Source organism: Galeopterus variegatus, unplaced genomic scaffold (assembly GCF_000696425.1).
Source record: "Galeopterus variegatus unplaced genomic scaffold, G_variegatus-3.0.2 Scaffold1388, whole genome shotgun sequence".
In the NCBI taxonomy this organism is placed as follows: Eukaryota; Metazoa; Chordata; class Mammalia; order Dermoptera; family Cynocephalidae; genus Galeopterus; species Galeopterus variegatus.
In genome coordinates, this window is record NW_007727499.1 from 161,223 (window position 1) to 177,930 (window position 16,708).

Genomic DNA, 16,708 nt, shown 5'->3' on the forward strand with positions numbered 1-16,708 from the left:
GGGCGCCCCGGTCCCCCCCAGACGCCGGCGGGCCCGGAGCCGCGCGGACGTGACGCCGCGGGCGGAAGTGACGTTTTCCCGCGGTTGGAAGCGGCGCTCGGTTGCCGGGCGGGGAAGGGCGCGTCCGGTTTTTCTCAGGGGACGTTCAAATTATTTTTGTAACGGGAGTCGGGAGAGGACGGGGCGTGCCCCGACGTGCGCGCGCGTCGCCCTCCCCTGCGCTCCTCCACAGCTCGCTGGCTCCTGCTTTGGGCGGGCGTCATGCCACCCAAAACCCCCCGAAGAGCGGCCACAGCCGCCGCCGCCGCCGAACCCCCGGCGCCGCCGCCGCCGCCCCCTCCTGAGGAGGACCCGGAGCAAGACAGTGGCCCCGAGGAGCTGCCTCTGGCCAGGTGAGGGGGCACAGCCGCGGCGGCAGCCAGCACGCGGGAAGGGCGCCCCGAGGGTGCGGCGGGCGGGTGGGCGCTGCGGGGGCGCATCTTCGCCGGGGAGCATCTTCTCCCGGCGGGAGGAGGGTCCCTCCCTGCCCCCACCACCGCGTGGAGCGTCTGCGGGACGGTGACAGGGTTCTGGGTTCGCGAGCGCCGGGAGGGGAGCTGGGAGGGGTCTCGGCTCCGGCTTGACAGGTGTCGGGCGGGTGGGGCTCGGGTCTCTGAGCGAAGTGACAGGTGCAGTCTTTCCTCTAGCGAGACGGAGACTCGGAGGCGGCGGGTACTTGCGAGCCTCCATCAAACGCAAAAAAGTTAAATGAAAATACAAAAATGACAGTTTTTCTCCTGTTGAGATCTGGAGTACGCTGGTGGACGTCTGACTTTCTCTTTTGGTCTCCTGCGATGCAACAGTTGAACGTATTTGCACTGCATTGGAAGCCCAGTCCTGGGAAAGGCCAACCAGAAAAGCCTTGGACGTGAAGCGCAGGGTCCTAGGTGTCAATTGCCCACAGAGTACTTGGTTCTGAGGGGCTTTCTGGGGTTCTCTTAGAACAATGCTTTGGGGCCCTGGGGACTTAAAGCCATCTGCAGTGACTGGTAGATCATAACGCTTTAGAGGAACTGGCATATGGGCAAAAGTTTCGGGAGACATTTAGCATAAGTTGTTTGAAAGTTTCTAAACTACTTTTTCTTTCTTTCTTGTTTTTGTTGTTGTTTTTTAACCGTTGGATAGAACTCTTACGTCTTAGTCGGCCTCAGCATGTCTCATTATTTCTTCCATTTTGCCTTTTTTTGACTTCGAGCCAGCAAGAATCCTGGTATCCCCTCTTTTTTGGTTTTGTTTTTGATGCAAAATTAGTGATGTTCTTGTGCTCACCTGGACTTTTCCCCTCCATACTAAATTGAATCTAAATTTAAGCAAGTCCATATGGATACACTAGAACATAACAGGGAGATATTTATTGTATTGCAACGTCTTATTTTTCTTGATTGTATTACTTTATGGTTAAGTAGCTAAGATTGAAAGTGTGTAATTGTCATTATTATTGTTAGCACTGGTTCGGCTTTGAAACTACAGATCCACTGCAGGGGACTGGGACTCGTTTCTGTACCTCATCACTTCCTCCCCCATTCTAGTCCATCACTAAGTCCTACTTTACCCTCACCCATTTGTTTCCACTTGCTAGACTCTAACAGAATTAAGGGAAAATTGTAAAATATTGAAATGGAATTTTGGAAATGGCCTGTGGAAGGCTATTATTTAATGTTTAATATTCATATATTTAAATGGTCTGTCTTATTATCGGTCAATTAAAAATCATACTCACTAGTAAAAAAACACAAACAGACAAAAAACAGTCTGGGGGATGTTCCAGGAGAAATCATCACTTTAGTTTCTGATTAAATTCTGATGTATTCAATACTTGAAAGTTTCCCTTTGGAAAGAGCAGTAATAACTAAAGAATTCTATGTTGTGCACACAGCTTTGGAAACATTCTTGATTATTGTAGGGTATACAGGAATATTAAAGTTCTGGCTATTGTCTGGGAGAAGAAGGACTTTGTTTCTATTATTTTTAAAAAACACATTATTTTATATACTTTTAAATAATGGAACTATCAAGAATTCTCCTATAGGTCAAAACCATACACAATATGGTTTCTTCTTGATTATCCCTACCCACAAAGAGTTTCATTAGCATGGACAACTGAACTCTATAGATTAACTACTTAGCAAGGGTGGAACCACTGCCTGGCACTCTGAAGCTGAGAAAGTTGCTTAGGAATGGATTCAGGGCCCAGTCCAACTGCATTTCCAGTGACAGAGTCAATTTCTACTTTAAGAGTTGAGATCTTATTTCTGTTGCATTATCTCTGGCCTAAGTGATGTAGTTGGAAGGGAAACTGTCTCTAGGAACAGCATACCACCTTCATTGTTGAAAAGTTAATTATGTTTTGAAGGAGGAGTTGGCAGTCTAGAACAGTGGGAAAGGGCATGGATTATGGAGTTAGACTATTGGGTTCATATCTTAATTTACCTCTTACTGGTGGTGACTTCAGGTGAGTGCTTTAACTTCCCTCATTTGGTAGACATCTGTAAGACAAGGATAATCAAAGCATTTACCTAACAGGGCTGATGGGGAGAATTCAATGAAATCAGGCATCTAAGGTACTTTGTACAGGATTATAGTAAATACTCCAATATTACTAGTTATTTCTCATACTGTTGTTAGTATTAGATGTCAAGTAGACATTAGATGAATGACAAGGAATTAGCCAACAAGAATTTATTGAATGCCTGTCTTGGTTAAGATCAAATAGAAAATGCTGAAATAACGATACAAAATTTTTACATCGCTTAATCATGTAAGAAATGTTAGTAGGTAGAGAGATTATATGAAACATTCATAAGTGTAGACTATAGTTTAGCTAAGTCACTACCATTGAGTTGATTGTATAAAATTATCTATGGGATTTTCTGTTCTTGCTGTTATCATCCCATTTTCCCAAGCAACTTTAGCTGTTGTACTTACTTTGTTTCATAAAGCTGTTTTGCTGCTCTGAAGTATATTTGACTCATCATGCCAGGAAATATTTTTTACTGTGTGCTATCCTTATTTTGGAAAGACCATTAAAAATATAAACATATGTTTAAATTCTAAGTGTAATTTTTTCAAAGATAAAATAAGATCTTAAAGTACTTAATGATGCTTTCTTTCAGAATAGTGTTGTTATGTACAAACTGTTGAAACAAATGTTTACTTAATCAGTTTGGTTGACAAATCTGTGCGTATTTCCATTTTGTGATTATTTTCATTTGGTAGGCTTGAGTTTGAAGAAACCGAAGAACCTGATTTTACTACATTATGTCAGAAATTAAAGATACCAGATCATGTCAGAGAAAGAGCTTGGTTAACTTGGGAGAAAGTTTCATCTGTGGATGGAGTATTGGTAAGGATTTTCTTTAAATTTTTTGAAAATAATTTTTCTCACTTTAAAAATAATTTCAAATCACTAGAAAATTTGGAAAATAGAAAAATATAAATAAAAGCTAGTAATAATTCCCTTACCCAGAGGTAATTGCCTCTGATAACATTAAAAATGTTTGAAAAATTTTTCCCTATATAAGCCTCCCACCAAAGTGTTTTAAAGCAAATCTTAGATATCATGTTTTATTTATTAATACTTTACTATAAGTACTTTTTAAGAAACACACCCATACCTCATAATGTGCGATCAGTGTTCAGGTTTCCCGATTGTCTCAGAATTAGTTTTGTTAGAATTCAGGATCTTTGATAATATTTTGATATATTTCTTCCATTTTTTTTCTTTGCATATGTATATATGTACAAAGGATCTTCAAAAAGTTCATGGAAGGGTTTGTGTTATCTCTTAATTCTATTTTTCCATGAATTTTTTGAAGTACCCTTATATGTGTAATAATAACAATAGCAAATAATGTTTTATATGTACTGAGGGAATATTATAAGCACTTTGCAATTAACTCATTTAATAAGCCATTGAGATATGAAATATAAAATCTTTATTTTACATGTAAAATATAAAATCTTCTTTTCATAGAGGAAGATACCTAAGTACAGTGAGGTTAAGTAACTTGACCAAGGTCCTTGGGAAATAAGATCTCAAATACAAATTTGGGAGCATACATATAGTTATATATTGTTACATGTAGTTACACATAGTTTTGTATCTTGATTTTCTTTTTTGCTTAGCATATCATAACCATTTTTTTATGTTATTAAGTATTTTCTGGTAATATAGTTTCTAGTGACAATATAATATTTTGTCTATTGGATGTATTTTAATTTGTTAACTTTTACTGTTATTAGACATTTAGTTTTTTCCCAATTTTTTTTTTTTTTTTGTCCTTTTTTGAGACGGCCGCACCGGCGCTCAGCCAGTGAGCGCTGTGAGCGCACCGGTCATCCCTATATAGGATCCAAACCCGCAGCGGGAGCGCTGCTGCGCTCCCAGTGTCGCACTCTCCCGAGTGCACCATGGGCTCGGCCCCCCAATTTTTTGATGTTATAAAATAATGTAATAAACATCCTTATTCATAAGAATAATGCTTAGCACAAAGTAAGTATTTGATATTTTGTTAAATAAATTAATGAATCTCTGATTATTCATTAGAATAAATTTTTACAAGGTGAATTACTGAGTCAAAAGGTATGAGCATTTTTATGACTATTGGTGATTATTACTAAATCTCACTCCAGACATATACTTGTAATGAATTTAGTTTCTCATTATCATAGTATGAGTACATGTCTCTCTGTTTTTATGGATCAGATCAACAAGCACCATATGTCTGTATATTCCATTAGAAAAACTGATTATTATTATTATTTTTTTGTCCTTTTTGAGACCGGCTGCACTGCGCTCAGCCAGTGAGCGCTGTGAGCGCACCAGTCATCCCTATATAGGATACGAACCCGCGGCGGGAGCGCTGCTGATCCCTATATAGGATACGAACCTGCAGCGGGAGCGCTGCTGCGCTCCCAGCGCCGCACTCTCCCGAGTGCGCCACGGGCTTGGCCCAGAAAAACTGATTAAAACCATCTAAAAAATCTCTGGCAATTAAAGGAGAAAACAAGAGCCACAATTCTGAAGCTCTGAACATAATCTCAAACTCCTTCTTTAAAAAGAGAGGAATATTTAAGTATTTTGGATGTATAACTTTGATATTGTCACCCTAAAGCATCTAATATGTATATTTTCACTGATTTGGGTACTTCATGTACATGAAGCTATTTTTGTGCATGTTAAAGGGAGTCAGAACTCCTTCAGCTCTTTTCATAAAATATTAGGCTTTTAGTTTTTGGAGAATTTGGAAGGGGTAGCTGATAACAGAGAGTATTAGTGAATACTGGTAGTTTCCAATTTATGAGTGTATTGTGTTCCAAATCTGTTTGCAAGTGCAATATGGTAGTTAGGTTTCCAGCCTAGTCAAACAACTTTTTTTCATACTGTCATATAACAGTAATAGTTTTAATAAGTAGTGGGCCAGCCCGGTGGCGCACTGGAGAGTGCGCCGCTTGGGAGTGCAGGGGCGCTCCCGCCGAGGGTTCGGATCCCATGTGGAGACCGGTTCCCACTCACTGGCTGAGCGCGGTGCGGGCGCAACACTGAGGGTTGTGATCCCATTGCCGGTCCCTGGTACGGGCGCGACACCGAGGGTTGCGATCCTGTTACCGGTCAGTAAAAAAGACAAAAAGGAAAAAAAAAATAGTTTTAATAAGTAGAAACCCTTTTGGGCTTCAGACTTGAATACATGTATGAACAAATGTTACTACTTTCTTCTCCTTCCCTTTTCTCCTCCTGGCTTTGTTCCTACCTTCCCTGGGAACTGGCACAGTTTAAATCTAATTTCCTAATGGAGCTCATGATGGGGAATAGGATATGTGAAATCATTCCCAGTTGTATGCTGAAAGACAACAAGAAAGGAATTTCATGTTACTTTTGGATTTGGTATACATTTTTGGAGGGTTTGACAGAAGATGATGTCCTGTTGTCCTGTTATAATTCAATAGACCATTTCCTTGAAATATTATTTTAAATGATAGTTAAGTTTTGAGGGTTGTCTTGAGAATTTAACCTCAATTTATATAATAACTCCTTTTTTTTTTGTCAGCTGACCAGTATAGGGATTTGAACCCTTGACCTTGGTGTTATCACTGTGCTTAACCCACCGAGCTAACTGGCCAGCCCTATACAATAATTTCTAAGGTAGAATGTGAAGGAGTGTGTTCTCAGAAGCGAATATAATGACAGAATGAACCAGTTTCCAATGTAACTATTCTAGTGGCCGTAGTCTATCTTCTTTGAAACAAGAAGAGGAATGTAGTCAGGGAATACTTTTTGGCAGTTGAAATCAGGTGTTGTTTATTTGGAGTCAGACTGCACTGATTCAAGTCTCAGCTGAACCATTTACTAGCTCCATGATCTTGAACAAGTTACCAAAAATCTCCAAGTCTCAGTCTTCTTATCTGTAAAAGTTGCTAACAATAATTTCTGGATATTGGAGTTATTGTGCAGATTAAATAAATAAATGCATATAAAACACATGGCAGTGTTAATGAGTGCCTAAATTAGGTCATGCAAACGGAATAATTTCACTTAAGAACTACCCTGAAAAACTTTAATTTTTTTTAAGAGAACTTAAGAATCAATTAAAATGTTTGAATTTTTAAATGTATGTGTAGTGATTTTGATGTGGTACTCTTGTTATAATTCTTATTTTTAAGTTCTTTAGAGTCAGAAAAGTTATTTATGCATGCATGAAAGTGTATATTAATCCTTTTTAAGGAAAGTTTTCTGGTAGCTTTTCTAGAAAAGTGTTTTCTTTTTCATAAACATTTAATACAGTGTAATATGTGATTGTTGTCATAAGATTGGATTGTACTCATGCTGCATATAGCATATAAGGGACTTTCCATTAAGAAATTGGCAAGAAGTGCTGCTCATATTGTGACTTAAGGTGAATCATTTGTTAGAATTTTGTTTTTCTTTCTGCATCTTGAATGGCAGTGTGGTAGAATGGAAAAGGCCTTAGACCTCAAGGCGGAAAACTCTGGTTGCAGTTATATTGTAGCTGTATGATGTTAGGCAAATTGGTTTAATTTTCCGAGTCTTAGTTTGCCCTTCTGTAAGTTAGAAATAATGTCTGAATGTCAACCTCACAGGGTTTTTGTGAGTATTTTATATATATATATATATTTCAGAGAGCTTTGAAGTATATTGTCCTTGATAGGGCCACTTATTTACTTATTTTTGCCATATCATCATTATATTTAAAAAAAAAATCGAAAAGTAAGTTTGGAATTAGAATGATTCTAGGCTTTCCGTTTAAGTTGTACTACAGAAATATGAAGGGGTTTCTTAATAATCTTAAGTAGAATGTCTGTTTTAAAATTTTGTGGTAATGAAAGGTCTCTATGTGTTATTTTCCAGTCCTTAGCAATTTACGTACCCTTTCTGTTTGAAGATGGTGCTAGTATGCTGATTGCATGTGGGTGTTACTGAGAAAAATTTACTTAAGAACATGTATATTAATGTTGTTTTTGTCTTACAGATGTAGAGTATTTGCAGTTTCTTTTATTTCTGATCCCACTTCTAAGATTTTTTTAAAAAAATATTTTATTATGGAGAATTTCAAGCATTTATAAAAGTAGGTAGAGAAAATATGAACTGTCATGTACGTCTTACTCAGCTTCAACAGTTATCAACTATGGCCAAACTGTATTTCTCCCTGGCCACTAGATCATTTTAAAGTAAATCCCAGATACTGTATTTCTTTTTTTTTTTTTGTCTTTTTTCCGTGTCCGGCAACGGATCGCAACCCTCAGTGTTGCCCCCGTACCGGACCGGGGACCGGCAACGGGATCGCAAGCCTCGGTGTTGCTCCCGCGCCTCGCTCAGCCAGTGAGCGGGAGCCGGTCTGTATGTGGGATCCGAACCCTTGGACGGGAGCGCCACCGCGCTTCCCAAGCGGCGCACTATCCAGTGCGCCACTGGGCCGGCCCAGATACTGTATTTCTTCCATAAATATTTTCAATTATGCATTTGGAAAAGAAAAGAACACTTTAAAAAAATGACCACAGTTCATCGCACCTAACAAAATCAATAATTTCTTAATATAAAATATCCAGAATTTCCCATTTGTTTCATAAATTTTTTCAGTATGTCCTTTTTCTAGTAAAAAGAAAAGAAACTTTTATTTTATTTAATTTTTAAAAATTTTTTATTTTTGTTCATTGTACGTGTTTATGGGGTACAATTTGTTATTTCAATACATATATATGTTGTTTAGTGATCTAGTCAGAATAGCTAGTATATCTATCATCAGAATAGTTAGCATACCTAAACATTTATCATTTCTTTGTTATAATATTCAAGATTCTCTTTTCTGGCTATCTTGAAATATACAATACAAGTGTTATAAGCTATTGTCACCCTAGGGCACCGGAACTTATTTTTCCTATCTAACTGATTTTGTAACTTTATACTAGTCTACCAACCTTTCCCCGGCCCCGTTTTCTCACTTCCTTTCCCTGATTCTGGTAATCAGTATTCTACCCTCTATTTTTCTTTTTTTTTCCTTTCTCTTTTAAATTTATTTTTCTTAATTGATCCATGATAATTGTATATATTTATGTAGTACAATATGATAATTGGGTACATTCATATTATGTGCAATGATCATGGATGGTCACTATATATCCATCACCTCAAACATTTGTCACATTTTGTGTTAGGAACATTCAACATCATCTTGATGAGCTATTCAAAGATACACGGTACTTTGTTGTTGACTATAGTCTCCCTAAATTACTATAGAGCCCTACATCCTATTCTTCCCATCTCTCTAATATTTTGTATTAACTGACCACCCTCTCCCCATCCCCTTTTTCCACCTTCCCCCATCAGTCTGTAGTAACCACTGTCCTACTCTCCACTTCTATGAGATCAACTTTTTTAGATTCCACGTATGAGTGAGAACATGTGGTATTTCTCTCTCTCTCTGCTTGGCTTATTTCACTTAACATAATTTTCTCCAAGCTTATCCATGTTGCTGTGAACAACAGAATTTCATTCTTTTTTATGTCTGAGTACAGTATTGCATTGTGTATATGTGCCACATTTTCTTTATCCAGTCATCCGTGGAAGGACATTAGGTTGGTTCCAACTCTTGGCTATTGTGAAATAGAGCTGCCATAAACTTGGTAAACCTTTGACTTGTTGATTTCCATTCCTTTGGATATATACCCAGTAGTGGGATTGCTGGATCATATGGTAGTATCTGTAGTTGTTTGAGACATCTCCATACTGTTTTCCATAGTGGCTGTACTAATTTACATTCCCACCAACAATGTATAAGAGTTCCCCTTTCTCCACATCCTCCCCAGCATTTGTTATTTTCTGTCTTTTTGACAATAGCCATTCTAACTGGGATAACATGATATTTCATTGTGGTTTTGATTTGTGTTTCTCTGATGATTAGCAATGTTGAGCATTTTTTCATATGCCTATTGGCCATTTGTATGTCTTCCTTCAAAAAATGTCTATTCATTTCCCTTGCCCATTTTTTAATTGAATTATTTGTTTTTTTACTATTGAGTTGTTTGAGTTCTTTGTATATTCTGGATATTAATCCCTTGTCAGATGCATAGTTTGCAAATATTTTCTCCCATTCTGCAGGTTTTTTTTTTTTCCCTCTGCTGATTGTTTCCTTTGCTGTGCAGAAGCTTTTTAGTTTGACAAATCCCATTTGTTAATTTTTGCCTTTGTTCTCTGTGCTTCTGAAGTACTGTTATGAAGTCTTTGCCCAGACCTATGTCCTGAAGTGTTTCCCCTATTTTTTTTTTTATGAAGGATCTCTTTATTTCCTCTTTTTTTTAAAATTATTTTTTTACATTCTATGATGTTGTTGTGGAGCAGTTGGGAGGGAGGGGGAGGGGAAAGGGGAAGACAATGTGATAGAAGAAGGATGAAGTAGGAGGGGCGAGATTGAGGCCTGTGGGCCTGTAGCACCCCCCCCCATTCCCCACAGGGGAGACCAGGGGGCTTCTAGCGGTGGCTTGGTCACCCTCCAAAGGGCCGAAGTCGATGTCAAGTGGGTGTGGCAAAAGCCCTTGCCTCCCACCACCTCAGCTCAGGAACCTGGGGCCCTTCTTGCTGTGGCTTGGTGGTTGTCACTGGGCTGGTTGCACATGTTGGGGGGACGTGGCTGAGGCCCTCAGCCCCCCACCACCCCAGCTCAGGAGAGTCCTGAGTGCTTCCTGAGGTGGTTTGGTGGTCATCGCTGGGCTAGCTGCAGGTGGTGGGTGTGTGTGGCTGAAGCCGTTGGCCTCCCTCTGACCTGGCTTGGCAGAGCCTGGGGTGCTTCCTGTGTTGGCTCAGTAGTCGTGGCTGGGGTGGTTGCGCTTGTTGGGGGGATGTGGCTGAGGCCTGAGGCCCCCACTCTCGGGACTGTTTGCAGGTGTCAGGGGGCATGGCTGAAGCCCCTGGCCTTCCCCACTTTCTGGATTGGTAGCCCAGGGACTTCCAGTCCTTCTAGGTGTTATAGGTGTTCTTTGGTGAAATGAAACTTTTATTAATATCTAACTTTGTCTCTGGTTGTGGGTACTTTGTTTTTTCTTTCAGTTCTGTGTTGGGTTATTTGCTGTTCCCATCACTCAGACTCTGTGCTGGAACTAATTTGTTGTCCTTTGCTTACTTCTAAAATGGGAGAACTTGCTGTGGGGACCAGCAACTGAGCTCTGTGATAGAGCTAAATTGTTGCTTTGCTGCTGATTCCATAGGGAAAGCTTTTTGTGCAGCTCAGGTTTTAATGGTTGTCTTTAAACGTATTTCTGGTTCTACTGAAATCTGGTGTACTTGGGTTGTGTAGAAACACTGGTCTAGGCTTGAGTCCATTCATCAAACTGCACCCCATGCAATTCTGTATTCCTGACCAGTTTCCTCTGAGTGGTCCTATGCTGATTGGGGTGCAGATTAGCTGTCCTTGCTATGTGCCAGTGTTGCCCTGGTTTGCCTGTCTCACCCACTGCCTTGGGCTCCAAACACTTCCCACAGGACAGGCCATGCTCTGGTCCCTTGTGATGACTCACCAGCCTGAGTGGCTCCTTTTTTCATTTGTTGTGGCTTCTCAGTCCTATGTAGGTCCATGGGAACCCTATTAGTGGTATTGCTGGCCTGGGGGCCACCAAGGCCCTCTCCTCTGCTGCTGTCTCCAAGCAACTTCATCTGAAAGGCACAGCTGCAACTTTTTGCCAGCTCCTGCTCCGTGCACTCAGCAGCTCCAGCCTGGAAGCGGCTGGGATTCAAAATGGTTGGAGGGGTATTTTCTTCCTCTCATCATGGCTTTTTCTGTTGTCATGAATCCATAGGTCTCTCCTCATCTTCCCCTGATTTCTAGCAGTTCCAATTTGGCTGTCATTGCTTCTTTGTAGTTGTAAATTGGTTGATTTGTGGGAGAGAGTGATGCTGGGGACCGTCTATTCCACCATCTTTACTGGAAGTCCCCTCTATGTTTTCTTATTGAAGTTTTATAGTTCAAGTCTTACATTTAAATCTTTAATCCATTTTGAATTGGTTTGGTATATGCTGAGAGATAGGTGTCTAGTTTTATTCTTCTGCATATGGATCTCTAGTTTTTCCAGCACCATTTATTGAGGAGACTATCCTTTCCCCAATGTATGTTCTTGGCTCCTTTGTCAAAAAAATCAGTTGGTTGTAGGTAGGTGTATTTACTTCGAATTCTCTATTCTATTGCATTTGTCTGTGTCTTTGTGCCAGTACCATGCTGTTTTTATTACTGTAGCTTTGTAGTATAATTTGAAGTCAGGAAGTGTGATACCCTCCACTTTGTTCTTTTTGTTTCAGGATTGCTTGGGCTATTCAGGGTCTCTTCTTGTTCCATATAAATTTTTGAATCGTTTTCTTCTATTTCAGTGAAGTATGTCATTGGTAGTTTGATGGGGATTGCATTGAATCTGTAGATTGCTTTGGGTAACACGATCATTTTGATAATACTGATTCTTCCAATCCATGAGCATGGGATGTCCTTCCATTTTTTTGAGACTTCTTTAATTTCTTTAATTGGTGTTTTGTAGTTTTCATTGTAGAGATCTTTTTCATCCTTAGTTAAATTTATTCCTAGGTATTTTTTGTTGTTGTTGCTATCATAAATGGGATAGCTTTCTTGATTTCTCTTTTGCTAATTTTTGGTGTATAGAAATGCTGTTGTTTTTTGTATGTTGATTTTTTTTATCCTGCAATTTTACTGAATTTGTCAGGTCTAGGAGTTTTGGGGTAGAACCTTTAGGTTTCTCTCTATATAAAATTATGTCATCTGTGGACAGGAACAGCTTGACTTCTTTCCATTTTGGATGTCCTTTATATCCTTCTCTTGCCTAATTGCTCTGGCTAGGACTTCCAGTCCTATATTGAATAGAAGTGGTAAGAGTGGGCATCCTTGTCTTGTTCCAGTTCTTAGGGGGAAAGCTTTCAGTTTAGCTGTGGGTTTGTCATGTATTGCCTTTATCGTATTAAGATACTTTCCTTCTATACCTAATTTTTTGAGAGTCTTTATCATGAATGGATGCTTTTATCAAATGCTTTTTCTGCATCTATTGAGATGATCATTTGGTTATTATTTTTTTTTTTTCTTTTCTCTTTCTCTTGATGTGATGTATTATGTTTATTGATTTGTATGTGTTGAACCATACTTGCATCCGTGGGATGAATCTCACTTGATCATGGTGTATAATCTTTTTGATGTGCTGTTAGGTTTGGGTTGGTAGTATTTTATTGAGGAGTTTTACATCCGTGTTCATTAGGGATATTGGCCTGTCGTTATCTTTTTTTGTTGTGTCTTTGTGTGGTTTTGGTATCAGGGTAATACTGGCCTCATAGTATGAATTTGGAAGAATTCCATCCACTTCAATTTTTTGAAATAGTTTAAGAAGTATTGGTATTAGTTCTTCTTTAAATGTTTGGTAGAATTCAGCAGTAAAGCCATCTGGTCCTGGAGTTTTCTTTTGGGAGACTTTTTATTACTGATACTATCTTGTTACTTGTTTTTGGTGTCTTTAGTTTTCTATTTCTTCTTGGTTCAGTTTGGTAGGCACATGTGTCCAGAAATTTATCCATTTCCTTTAGGTTTTCATATTTATTAGCATATAGTTGTTCATAATAGTCTCTGATGATCCTTTGTTATTTTGGTGTTATCTGTTGTAATGTGTCCATTTGCACTTTTGATTTTATTTGCATATTTTCTCTTTTTTTTGGTCGGTCTGGCTAATGGTTTGTTGATTTTGTTTACTTTTTCAAAGACCCAGCTTTTTGTTTGATTGATGTTTTTTAATTATATTTTTAGTCTCAGTTTCATTTATTTCTGTTCTGGTTTTTATTATTTTTTTTTTCTTCTACTTATTTTGAGTTTAGTTTGTTCTTGCTTTTCTAGTTTCTTCCTTAGTTTTTTATTTGAAATATTTCTATATTATGATGGAGGTGTTTATTACTATAAACTTTCCTTTTAATACTGCCTTGGCTTTATCCCAAAGGTTTTAATGTGTTGTGTTTCTGTCTTCATTAGTTTTAAGAAATTTTTTTATTTCCTTATTTTCTTCTTAAACTCTTCTTTGACCAATTGGTAGTTCAAGAGCATGTTGTTTAATTTCCATATATTTGTGTAGTTTTGCAGATCTCTTGTTACTGATATCTAGCTTTATTCTATTATGGTCAGAAAAAATACTTGATATAATTTCAATTTTCTTGAATTTGTTGAGACTTATTTTGTGACCTAACATATGGTCAGTCCTAGAGAATGTTCCATGTGCTGATGAAAAGAATGTGTATTCTGCAGCTGTTGTATGAAATGCTCTGTATGTGTCTGTTAGGTCCATCTGGTCTGTGGTACCATTTAAATCTGATGTTTCCTTATTGATTTTCTGTCTCCATGGTCTGTCTAATGCTGAGAGTGGGGTGATAAAGTCTCCAGCTATTATTGTGTTGGTGTCTATCTCTCCCTTTAGATCTGATAAAATCTGCTTTACATATCTGGGTGCTCTGGTATTGGGTGCATGTGTATTTATAATTGTTATATCCTCTTGCTGTATTGATCTCTTTATCATTATATAGTGCCCTTTAGCTCTTAGTACAGATTTTTATTTAAAGTCTCTTTTGGCTGATATAAGCATAGCTATCTGTACCTGCCTGCTTTTGTTTTCCATTTGTGTGGAATATCTTTTTCCATCCCTTCACTTTCAGTCTGTGTGTGTCTTTGTAGGTAAGGTGTGTTTCTTGCAGGCAGTGTACGGATGTGTTATGTTTTTTTAATCCATTCAGCCAGTCTATGTCTTTTATTGGAGCATTTAATCCATTTACATTCAATGTTATTATTTATATGTGAGGTCTTACTCCAGTTATTTTGTTGACTGTTTCCTGATTGTTTTTCTGTATCCTTTGTTCCTTTCTTCCTCTCTCAGTGTTTATCCTTATGGTTTGGTGGTTTTCTGTATTGATAAGGTTTGATTTCTTTTATTTCTAATTTGTGTATCTACAATACCAATAAGTTTTATATTTTCAGGTATCTTCGTGATGGCCGTTAGAAATTCTTTTTCTTCTCAATGTAGGACTCTTCTAAGCATTTCTTGTAAGGCTGGTCTGGTGGTGATGAATTCCCATAATTTTTGCTTATCTGAGAAAGACTGGAGATTCATTGAAGTTGGATATCAATTGTGTATTAGTTTGGTGGGGATGCCATAACAAAATACCAGACTAGGTGGCTTACACAACTGAAGTTTATTTTCTCACAGTTCTAGAGGCTAGAAGTCCAAGTTTGAGATGTCAGCAGGTTTGGTTTCTTCTGATGTGTCTGTTCCTTTGCTTGCAGATGGCTGCCTTGTCGCTGTGTCCTCACATGATCTTTTCTCTGTGTGCATACATCCCTGCTATATTTTTGTATGTCCAAATTTCCTCTTTTTATAAGGCTACCAGTTGTATTGGTTTCGAACCCACACTAATAGCCTCATTTTTAACTTAATCACCTCCTTAAAGGCCATATCTCCAAATATTGTCACATTCTGAGGTACTGGAGTTTAGGGCTCCAACACATGAATTTTGGAGGAACACAAATCATCCCATATCACCCTGCTCTCTGGGCTCCCAAATTCATGTTTCGTTCTCACATGCAAAATACATTTATCCCGTGTTGTCAGCCCATATGCCTGTTCCAGCATCAACTCAAAGTCCTAATTCTCATCCACATATCTAAATCAAGTGTGGATGAGACTTGATGTATGATTCAACCTGAAGCAAAGTTTCTGTCTAGCTTTGAACCTTTGAAACCAGAGTTTCCAGTTACCTGCATCCAAATACAATGTTGGGACAGTAATAGGATAGACATTCCTATTCCAAAAGGGAAAAATTGGAAAGAAGAGAGAGCAGGTCCTAAGCAAGTCTAAAACCTAGCAGGGCAAATTCCATTAGATTTTAAGGCTCAAGAGTAATACTCTTTGACCCAGTGCTTTGTCCTCTGTGCCCTCCAGTGCAGTAATGTCACCCCTGCGGCCCTGGGTAGCATCCTGGCCCAATGAAACTGAGCAGACTGTCTTCTCCCCCAGACCTGTACTCGCTGGGCCCATGGTAGCAGTGGCAGCCCTGATGATCCCCAAACAAGTATGGGGGTCATTGTTCTTTTTCTTGAAGGATAATGCTGCTTGTAGCTCGATAGTGCTGTTGTCCTATTCTGTAGAATCCCAGAAGTTCAACAGCCTTTCTTCATTTCATCCTGTCTCTGTCTTATTCACTCCAAGCTGGCAACAGTTTGGCTGAGATAGGAGATTAGATCCATGAGTCCAAAACCTATAATTTTTTTTCATCAAATTGTTGTCTATTCATAACATTGGTATTCTCTCCAGAAAACACTTTCTTACATTTTGTAATATGGATAGGTTGAGAATCTTCTAAACCTTCAAGTTTTGGTTTCTTTTTGTTTAACAATTCCTTTTTTAATTTTTCTCTCTCTGCTCACATTTTACTATAAGCAGGAAAAACCAGGCCTTGCCTTCAACACTTAGTTTAGAAAACTTCTTGACTAAATATCTAAGTTCATTGCAAACTCTACCTTCCACAAAATACCAGAACACAATTCAGACAAGTTATTTGCCACTTTTTAACAGATTATCTTTTCTCTGATGTCCAATAATATGTTCCTCATTTCCACCTGATACCTTACCAGAAGGACCTTTAATGTCCATATTTCTGCTAACAGTCTCTTCAAGGCAATCTAGGCTATTGCTAACATGCACATAAAAACTCTTATCCAGCTCCAAAGCCACTTCCACATCTTACAGTAGGACCTAACTTCTCAGTACCAAAGTCTGTCTTAGTTTACTACGGCTGCTGTAACAGAATACTACAGATTAGGTAGGTTAGATAACAGAATTTTTTCCCCCACAGTTCTGTAGGCTAGAAGTCCTAGATCAAGGTGTTGTCAGGATTGGTTACTTCTGAGGCCTGTTTTCTTGGCTTGTAGATGGCTGCCTTCTCACTGTATTTTTACATGGCCTGCCCTCTGTGTATTCATATCCTTGGTGTTTTTTTGTGTGCCCAAATTTCTTCTTCTTAGAAGTATACAAGTCATATTGGATTAGGGACCACCCCGACAGTCTCATTTTAACTTAATCACATCTTTATTTATTTTTTATTTTTAATTTTTATCCTTTTTGTCTTTTTTCGTGACCGGCA

General features: G+C 38.7%; 1 protein-coding gene across 1 annotated transcript in view; it reads left to right on the plus strand.

Moving 5' to 3' along the window:
• The first annotated feature begins 236 nt into the window (after nt 1-236).
• Nucleotides 237-16,708, plus strand: part of RB1 (retinoblastoma 1) — a 161,387-nt gene continuing 144,915 nt past the window's right edge. The window contains exons 1-2 of the mRNA XM_008576687.1: nt 237-392; nt 3,256-3,382. Coding sequence (XP_008574909.1) covers nt 262-392; nt 3,256-3,382 — 258 coding nt within the window. The 5' untranslated portion in view covers nt 237-261. The remainder of the gene's footprint in view (nt 393-3,255; nt 3,383-16,708) is intronic.